The sequence below is a fragment of the Cricetulus griseus genome, chromosome 7 (assembly GCF_003668045.3).
Source record: "Cricetulus griseus strain 17A/GY chromosome 7, alternate assembly CriGri-PICRH-1.0, whole genome shotgun sequence".
In the NCBI taxonomy this organism is placed as follows: Eukaryota; Metazoa; Chordata; class Mammalia; order Rodentia; family Cricetidae; genus Cricetulus; species Cricetulus griseus.
In genome coordinates, this window is record NC_048600.1 from 83,176,989 (window position 1) to 83,186,847 (window position 9,859).

The window sequence follows — 9,859 nt, forward strand, 5'->3', positions numbered from 1 at the left end:
GCGCATACGTGCGGCATCGGCGCGCATGCATTGGCTGCGGCAGAGAGGCGGAGTCTGGCAAGACTATCCGGGCGGAGTTACTGCTCTGCCGGTGCAGGTTGAAACCCAGCTGGGCTTTGGAAACCGGAAGTAGCTTGTCACCCTCACTCGCAGCAATTCCGGTGAGTTCGGAGGTGGGGATCTCACCTAACTGAAGAACCCGGTTCTACAGAGTCGGGTGCATGCCATCGATCGAGGCTCTTTATCTTGCAGATGACGGTCCACAATCTGTACCTATTTGACCGGAATGGAGTGTGTCTACACTACAGCGAGTGGCACCGCAAGAAGCAAGCGGGGATCCCTAAGGAAGAGGTGATTAGAGGGTCCCGGCATACCCCCAAACGCACATAGTCCCAGCCCAGTCCTTCCTCTCCAAATCCCGGTTCCTTCTCACTCCCATCCTGTCTCATTCCATAACCGAGACCTAACTCTACCCCTTCTCCCTCTAGGAGTACAAGCTGATGTATGGGATGCTCTTCTCCATTCGTTCGTTTGTCAGCAAGATGTCCCCGCTAGACATGTACGGTCGTGTTAGAGGGGATGCTGAAGGGAGGGCTAACTAGCCTTGGGAGTGGGAGATATAGTTTTGGCATGTGGCCCCAGAGAGGGGAGGGAGACATAAGAGAGAGAGGCTGAATTTGGAACAAAAGTTATGAAGCTAGCTGGAGGGGCTGGCTGCAGGGAGAGTACCGAGAGTAGGGCGGGTGAAGCCATCAGTAACTAAGTCGAGGGGTAGAGATGATGGTAGGTGTTTTTATTTATTCAATGAGACTGGCACAGACCATCTGTTTATATGAATAGGAAGGAGTTGACCTTGAGGGTATCACAAATATTTCTTTGGGAATGATCCCACTCCTGTTTCAATACCCATTTCTGCAGGAAGGATGGCTTTCTGTCTTTCCAAACTAGCCGGTACAAACTCCATTACTACGAAACGCCCACTGGAATCAAGGTTGTCATGAATACTGACTTGGGCGTGGGTCCTATCCGAGATGTGCTACACCACATCTACAGTGCGGTCAGTGTCAGCCGGGAGCCCTCCTCCCAGAGCCCTAGGAGTCCCTCAAGTTTTCTGCCCTAGTCCTTCAGTATTATATCCCTATTGAACTCAGTTTTCTCCAGAGCCTTCAGCTCCTTGAACAGTAATAGCTTTTCCTGAGGGTAGGTTGAGTGGACTTTAATGGTTTAATTTTAATTATATGTATTGTTTAGAGGGGGTGTGTGCATGTGAGTATAGGTGTCTGTGGAGGGCAGAAGAGAGTGACAGATTCTCTGGAGCTGGGATCACAGGCTGTTGTGAACCACTCAACCTGGGTGCTGGGCACTGACTATCCTCTGCAAAAGCAGTGTGCTTTCTTAACTGCTGAGCCATCTCTCCCACCCCACCCCCTTTGTGTATACTTACATCCTTGAGGTTATACCAGGTTTGAGATTGAAACTGAGAAGTGTCCCAAATCTGGCTCACACACTATCCTCTCCACAGCTGTATGTGGAGTTGGTCGTGAAGAATCCTCTGTGCCCACTGGGACAGACTGTGCAAAGTGAGCTCTTCCGCTCCCGGCTAGATTCCTATGTCCGATCTTTGCCCTTCTTCTCTGCCCGAGCGGGCTGAAACATCTACCTCACCCCTCAGAAGAATCTGTGACTGTCTGGACCCTGGACCGTTGTGACTTGTGGCACTGTGACCCCTTCCACCTCCCTGTCCTCCCCAAGAGCTTCACCCTGAAGGTCCACCACCCACTACTGCCTTCAGGTCATAAGAATGATGCCCAAAGGAGTCCGTGACAGTTTTATCCCCTGCTTGACTCTGAGAAACACAGAATAAACTTTTTGTCACCCTCTGCTGCCTGAGTGTTGAGTTTCTGTGGCCCCTCCCAGTGTGACTCCCACAAAGATGAGAATTAGGGTAGGCACACATCCCTGAAGCCTATAAAGAGGTTTTCCTAGCAGATTTCTCCGCTGTTTTACTGCTCGCATCTTATCAGCTGGATAATTCTTTGTTGCATTTTAGGATTTTAGCAGCATCGTTTGCAGCCACTTGCTAGATATAGCACACACATCCTGCTTTGTCTCCGAACCTTGTTTTCTGGGGGACAAAAAAGCCCCTCTGGACTGCGTGCCACTGACCTGGAGGAAAGTTGACATGCTTCAAGCACAGAAAGTGAGAGCCACGTTCCTAAAACGGGATGTTCTTACCAAGGCACTCTGATTGTTTTAAGTTCCTGAGCCTTCCGCAGGCGGGGCTTATGCAGATAAAGCAGCGTGTTCGGCTGGGAGGCAGGCGGGTCCATGCAAATGAAGGGGCGGGGCCTGTATGTTGATGAACTGGGCTCGCTGCCGACGCGGCTGGGAGCACAGCGGTCCCGCAGCGGTTCCAGCTGAAGTGGCACCCGTCTTTCGCCACCCCTTGTCCCTGGGTCTCCATCCTTGAAGACCGTCCTCCCTCGTCTTTATCTTTATCCTTACCCATTTATCCTCCTACTCCCTGCATCACAGCTCCCGGCATCTGAATACCCACCACTCCTGGCACCAGCTCTTCCCCCCACCCCCCGGTTTTCCTTTCCCGCCGCAAACCCCGCGACCTCCAGCAGCCCGCCCCCGCGGGCCCGATCCCGTTTGGCGGCTCTAGCTGCAGCCTCCTCAGCCTTCCCGCTCTCCCAGGGATCGCGCTACCACCACACCGGTGTCTGCCCTCGGACTTCCCGCTCCCTCCGCTCTCCCTCCGAGCCCCCTTCCCCGCCCTGGCCAGCCGGCATGCAGGTGTCTATCGCGTGTACCGAGCAGAACCTTCGCAGCCGGAGCAGTGAGGACCGTCTGTGCGGACCCCGGCCGGGTCCAGGGGGCGGTAATGGGGGGCCAGTGGGCGGAGGGCATGGGAACCCTCCGGGGGGTGGACCCAAGTCACGAGCTGCACTGGTCCCCCGACCCCCAGCACCCGCTGGGGCCCTTCGAGAGAGCACCGGCCGAAGCACTGGCATGAAATACAGGTATGGGGTAGCCAGGCAGCCTACCCATTCACTTCCCTTTCGGGACTCCTGATGTTTTCTGGATTAGTCGCCATGACCCCTTCAAAGTTAGCTTAAAGGGTCATTCCCCTCTTCTTTCCGTCACTGGCACTCCCTCTCTTGGTCTCTGTTAGTTTCCCTAACTATGGGACCAAGTTTACCAAGGCTGACAGAGTCCTGTCATGCCCTCCTTAAGAAAAAAAAAAAAAAAAAAAAAAAAAAAGCGGGGAACGCCTGGATCTCCAGGCTGCTTCCCACCTCCAATGGAGTGTCCTTGGGTTGGCGTCCTGGGGAGAGGAGGAAGGGAAACAATCTCACTCTGGCCGGTTGGGGCGCATGACCCAGTTATTGCCCCCATCAGCCCCGAGGCCACTCTCTCTCGACCTTCCCAGGGTGAGGTAGGGCAGGAGAGGGGAAGGGGACAGATCATATCTTTCATCCTCAAGACAAAAGTTGGGTGGGAAAGGCTATGGAAATGATACTTTAACTCAGGGGACTGCAGGCCAGAGACTCTCAGAACTTGAGGGGGGCACTTCTTGGAAGTATGCTGAGGTCATTGATTCGACCTAGCTTAGTCCCCTGAAGTATGCAATCCTCTCCCTGTAGCAGCCCTGATTAGGAAGTAGAGCTGTTTAATCTGTGCCTTGGAAAGAGAAGAAGGATTTGTAGTTCAACCCTCAGAAGTCAATGAAGAGAAGGAGAAACAGACTTCCTGTCAAATCCTCCCCATCCCGACGTCTGCCTTTGCTGAGGCCCCATCTATGTGTCTAGTCAAGTTCTGAACTGGGGTTGCCTACATTTTTCTATTGTCACCCTTTAGTGTGGCATTCTTTGACTGAGAGCCTATTCTCAAACTCACCACAATCGGCCACGTTTTTCGAAGCCCACATCCCAGAGATGGCTCAGAAGCAGGCAGGACTTCACCTAGAAGAAAGACAAACCAGAAGGCACAGATGACAGGTGCTAGACAGTGGCTCTCAGAGAACACTCAATCACTATTTGTTCACTTGAGTTCTTTCAACAATATTCCTAGGGCCTCTGCTATGGGGATAGCACTGTCCATCCCAACAACCCACTGGGTCTGGGTTTCTTTGGACTGAGACCCTTGAGGGCTTCTCAGTTTGGAAGGACAGGATCTGGGGACTGATAATCCAAGTCCCCAGTGGAGGCTTCACCCTTCCCTGCTGCTTCTGTGCCCTGTAGGAACCTTGGAAAGTCTGGTCTCCGGGTGTCCTGTCTTGGCCTTGGTGAGTTAGAATAGAAATCAGAGAAAACGGGCATTATTTTATAGTGTGACTCCCACAGTTCTCACACGTCGGGCTTCTGTCTTGCAGGTACCTGGGTCACATTTGGCTCTCAGATCTCAGATGAGGTATAAGTGATGGGACCTAGAGACAGGGTAGAGGTGGTTGTGGTGAGGGGATAGGGAGAGAAAGAAGTGGACCTGGTTAGGGTTTGGACAAGCTTGGGGGGGGGGTAATGGGATCTAAGGCTGGGGATGGGCAAAGGAGAGAAAATGGGGCAACCAGGACTAAAGTGCTGTGGGTTAGGATGCAGGGAGGGAGATAACTAAGGGGCAGCTGTTCATCTTCAACTTCTTCTCACCTCCCTAGACAGCAGAAGATGTGCTGACAGTAGCCTATGAGCATGGTGTAAACCTGTTTGACACTGCTGAAGTGTACGCCACAGGAAAGTAAGAACTGGGGTGAAAGAGCACAGTTGTATTTGGAAGGCAGATTGAGAGAACATCAGGGGTTCTTGTTTCCCTCAAAAAAAAAAAAAAAAAAAAAACCTGGGAATTCTGGGAACACTAAAGTCCACCTTCCAGGCTCATAGACACACACCCTGCTCCATGTATTATGGGAGTTGTAGTTCTCACAACACTTCCCTCTCTGGATTAGAGGTCTGTAGACATACTGCGCAGTCATATAAAAGTAAAACCAACAAATTTATCCTTAAGATTACAAAGCTGTATTTTCAAACACACCACATCACATCATTTGCCTATGACTTTACTTTGGGAGCAGCCAGAGTCAAGAGTGGTCTACTCTGCCTCGTTATTTGATAAACATTCTTCTTCAAGATTTAGCTCAAATGTCAAATCCTCCAAGAAGAGTTTGCCCAGAGTTGGTCATAACCTTCTGTGAGCATCCATGACACCCGTTGTACTACCTTCTGACATAGAGCAAATGACTGCTTTATACAACTGCATTTGCTGCTCAGCCAGAGGCTTCCCACCTCCATGGAACTTGTCTTCCCAAGACCCTCCATAGAGGCATGCACAATTTCAGAAAGAGGTCAACATAACCTTAAAAAGTATACAAACAGTCCACGTGATTGTACAAATGGGACATACAAGAGCTCCAACACTGTAAAGTGTTTCAATAATTCAAGACTTGTCACAGCCCATAGTTGTGTGCTAACAAACAGAACTGTGTAGGCTGGGTGTGATGGCACACACCTGTAGTTCCAGGCTAAGAGAAGAGGGTTGGGAATTTGAGGCCAACCTGAGCTACAAACTGAGATCCTCTTTCCAAGGGGGCAGGAGGGGATTGTGTGAGCTGGTGAGAAGGACTCACCATAGACTGGCATTCACAGGCAGAATCAGAGGGGGCTTTAGGAGGATGCTGGCTGATTTACAGAGGCAGAGGAAGGAGAGAACCTGGATGACTGAAGACTGAAACCAGAAAAGGCAGTGTCCTCCCTGACTCAAGTCTATTTCCCTCACCTCATTATATTACACCCCTTAAGCACCCACAATAGGAATTGGTACACAGCTGATACACAACATGGGCAAATGAATAAAAATTATATGATTACACTACTAGCTCCAGGAGCCCCTCTCCTTTGTTCTGAGACTCCAAATTGGCTCCTGTTTCCCCACTCTCCTTTCTCTCTACTAGAGGGGACAAGCTGGGAGACAGGAAAGGAATTGATCTATCCTGGAGAGATCAGAGTCCTTACCTTGTCTTTATTTCAGGGCTGAAAGAACCCTAGGCAACATCCTCAAGAGCAAAGGTTGGAGGTGAGACCAGTTTTGCAGGTTACTGGAGACATGATCAACCAAATATCATTTTCCTATTGGATCTATCCTTTTGTTTTTTCCAGGAGATCCAGCTATGTTATTACCACTAAGATTTTTTGGGGAGGACAGTAAGTAATTGGGGAGAAGACTTACAAAGAATGTGTGGTATATGGGATGGGAGTGGGGGTTGCTGTCCCACACCTGCCCCCCTCTTCTGCCTGTGAGGACTCATGCCATCCCAGTTTCTCATAGCTCCAGATAACCCCCATCCTTGATGTAGCCTTTTCCTACAGGGCAGAAACTGAGCGAGGCTTGAGCCGCAAACACATCATTGAAGGTGAGAATCAGTGGCTGGTAACCTGAGGTGGGTGGGCATGAAAGGAACTGGAACTGTTTCTGAAGTCCTGAAGTAGAAGGTTAAGTTGACCGAGACAAGGGGGTGTGGTCTAAATTCTTAGCAAATTGAAGGTAAGATATTTACCTTCCTCTCCTCTCCCCCACTTCCAGGCTTGCAAGGATCCCTGGACCGCCTTCAACTGGAATATGTTGACATAGTCTTTGCCAATCGCTCAGACCCTAACAGTCCTATGGAGGGTAAAACCAACACCCCTAAACCTGACAGCCCTTCAAAACTGGGCACTTTCTCAAATTGGCATCAGGAAGCCAGCTTCCCCCACTCAAAACTCCCCCAGCCTCCATAGCAGAGGCTCAGACCCTAGCACGTCTTGTTGGGGTGGACAGTCTAGGTGAGGTAGATCTAGAGTCCAGGATTTCATGGACCAGACATCGAGGCTTCTCCTCTCCTGTGCACCTAGAAATTGTGAGAGCCATGACCTATGTCATCAATCAGGGCCTGGCCCTATACTGGGGGACATCCAGATGGAGTGCTGCAGAGATCATGGTATGTGACTCCGACACTCCCCATCCCATATCTGTTCCCTTGTCTCACGATCAGTCCAAACCTCACTGTGTTGAGAAGGAAGAAAATGGAAGGATTGCTCTGACCCCTAACTTCTTTCCACACCAACCCAGGAGGCCTATTCCATGGCCAGACAGTTCAATCTGATCCCTCCTGTGTGTGAGCAAGCGGAGAACCACTTCTTTCAGAGGGAGAAGGTGGAGATGCAGCTGCCTGAGCTCTACCACAAGATTGGTGTGCAGTCCCTCATCCCCACCTTGCCCGTTTCACCCATCACATAGGTCCGTGTCCCACACCAAATCCTCTTGCTCTTAGGTGTTGGCTCGGTTACTTGGTCTCCCCTAGCGTGTGGCCTCATTACTAGCAAGTATGATGGGCGAGTTCAAGATACTTGCAAGGCTACTGTCAAGGTGAGATTTTGGAGGCCCAAGGAGGCAGGTCTGGGCTATCTAGGCTGCTGTGTGGTCAAGGACAGGATAGGGCCTTTACTGATTCTCCTTTGCTTCCAGGGGTACCAGTGGCTCAAGGAAAAAGTGCAGAGTGAGGATGGCAAGAAGCAACAAGCCAGAGTCATGGACCTTCTCCCCATCGCTCACCAACTAGACTGCACTGTGGCCCAACTTGCTATAGGTGAGACCTTACAGGGGCCGGCCTCCCTCTAAGACTTCTTAAACTTATCCCTAGACTAGTGTGTCCTCAGAGAGGAACCTCTTCAGACACTTCTGGAGTCCAAATGCCCACACTGATCCCATCAGTTACTTTTCTTTTTCCTCTGATCCCAGCCTGGTGTCTCCGAAGTGAGGGTGTCAGCTCAGTCTTGCTGGGGGTGTCCAGTGCAGAACAGCTGCTGGAACATCTGGGATCCCTAGAGGTGAGTTGGAGATTCAGAAACAGAATCCTTTTCTCTCCCCTGATGCAAGAGTCAAAGACATACTGTAACCCTGAATGGACTGAAATGACTACAAAATTGCCGCTGCAAAGGAAAGTCCAGAGAGACAGAGCCAAACAGCTGAGAATCTTTCTCATTGGGTACCACTGTGGCCCTTCCTCAGTGTCCCAGCAAAAACTGTCCTCTCCACTGTCCATTCTCAAGGTGCTGAGTCAGCTGACGCCGCAAACGGTGATGGAAATAGATGCGCTCTTGGGGAACAAATCGCATTCCAAGAAATAGTCCTTTGGGGGCGCGGGGACCCAACGCAGAGTGATTGCACCTGCCGGGAAACCACTTTCCAGCTACCGGCCCACTAGCTCCGATCTCCTCCCCACCCCCAACCCTGCTCCCACGCAGCGGCAGAATCAGGGTAGCCCCGCCCATCAACGAGTCCCGGCTTGGAGTAGCGATTCGCATGAACAAAGCCATATCCTTTCGCCTTGGGGCTTGAGAGAGAAAGTAGATCTCCCACCCACCCCCCTACGCCCCTGCTGTGTGTTCTACGGCTAGGCCTTATCGCTAATGCCGGGCATGAGCCGTCTTCTCTCAGCCATTTGGTCTCGCTCGTTTCTTTTCCCTATTGCCGAAACCCAGAAAACATCCAGCAGATAAAAGAAACACTGAGAGTACCTCAAAATTGAGCCTTGAAATGTCATCAAGGTTGGCAAGAACCGAATGAGTTATTGTGTTATCTGGAACACAGGAGGGGCTTTGTAGTATTTGTTCAATAGAAGCCAGGCTGGTCCTGGCAGAAAGCAAATGATAATCTTTGGGAAACCAGAATCCTGCCTCCTGCCTGGAGGTGGAGGACTTAAATCTAGAACTAGGTCACACTTTGTGCTTACAGAGAGGGGATTTTAAAGGAGGGGACCACAATGTTACCAAAGGCAGAAAGAAATTTGGTGGGTGTATCGCAGAAATGACAGGGTGGCCCTTAGGAAACAAAGTGCTTTGGAGGATTTAGTGACAGCTTTTGGGCCACCGGCAAAAACACGGAGTTGTAAAAGGTTTGGGACAAACCTGGGCTCGAACTGGACTTCTATGTAGCATCAGAGGACTGCAGTCTTCTTCCTGGCAATAAACCTAAAGCAATAAAGATGGCCTCTCTGCTGTAAGACTTCCCAGGGAACTGTAAATAAAATCTCAGCTTGATCCGCATGATGTCTCAAATTACGGGGCTGGGGGTGGGGCCTTAGGGGCACTGTCTCAGTAACATTTCCTTTCACTCTTTGTTAGAAGGCTCTCAAAGCTGGTTTCCTTTCCGTTCATGCCAGTGGCTCAGGCATCAGACCCCTGTTTACGGTTCTCTTGGAGGATCTAAGCACCAGGTGCCCCTGGCCCAGGTCCTCATCCCTTCTTTAGTGGTGCATCTTGTTGGTTTCACTGTCCTCTTCTCCTCTTCTGTCTTCCTAATGAAAGATGCAGCTGGAGAGCATGCTTCACCTTTATTTATTTTTTGGCTTTTTGAGACAGGGTTTCTGTGTAGCCTTGGCTGTCCCAGAACTTGCTTGTAGACCAGGCTGGCCTCAGACTCAGAGATCCACCTACCTCTGTCTGCCTTCCTAGTGCTGGGATTAAAGGTGTGCACCACCACAGCCTAGCCTGCATTTTTAGATTTTATTTGGTGTGTGTGTGTGTGTGTGTGTGTGTGTGTGTGTGTGTGTGTGTGTGTGTGTACACACATGCCACAGTGCTCTTGTGGAGGTCAGAGGACACTAATGGTTATCTCCCTCCACTATGTGGGTTCTAAGAGTCAAACTCCAGTTGTCATTGGTGGCAGCAATCACCTCTACCTGTTTAGCTATTTCGTTAGCCTGCCCACCCTTTTTATGTATATGGGTGTTTTGCTTGCATGTATAGTTTATGTACCACTTGCATCCTAGTGGCCACAGAGGCCAAAAGAGGGTGTTGGATCCCCAGAGACTGGAGTTACAAACAGT

At 50.6% G+C, this 9,859-nt stretch overlaps 2 protein-coding genes across 2 annotated transcripts; both read left to right on the forward strand.

Annotated features, from left to right (window-relative positions):
* The first annotated feature begins 9 nt into the window (after positions 1-9).
* Positions 10-1,880, forward strand: Trappc1 (trafficking protein particle complex 1). The gene is made up of 5 exons (XM_027427044.2): positions 10-161; positions 253-351; positions 489-559; positions 919-1,057; positions 1,523-1,880. The coding sequence occupies exons 2-5, from the start codon at positions 253-255 to the stop codon at positions 1,649-1,651; spliced, it is 438 nt and encodes a 145-aa protein (XP_027282845.1). The 5' UTR covers positions 10-161; the 3' UTR covers positions 1,652-1,880.
* Positions 1,881-2,756: 876 nt separating this feature from the next.
* On the forward strand, positions 2,757-9,077 carry Kcnab3 (potassium voltage-gated channel subfamily A regulatory beta subunit 3). Its single transcript, XM_027427043.2, has 14 exons — positions 2,757-3,026; positions 4,248-4,291; positions 4,379-4,416; positions 4,658-4,737; positions 6,025-6,069; positions 6,153-6,197; positions 6,363-6,406; positions 6,577-6,663; positions 6,885-6,970; positions 7,102-7,222; positions 7,304-7,398; positions 7,498-7,618; positions 7,771-7,859; positions 8,082-9,077. The coding sequence occupies exons 1-14, from the start codon at positions 2,794-2,796 to the stop codon at positions 8,157-8,159; spliced, it is 1,206 nt and encodes a 401-aa protein (XP_027282844.1). The 5' UTR covers positions 2,757-2,793; the 3' UTR covers positions 8,160-9,077.
* Positions 9,078-9,859: the final 782 nt, after the last annotated feature.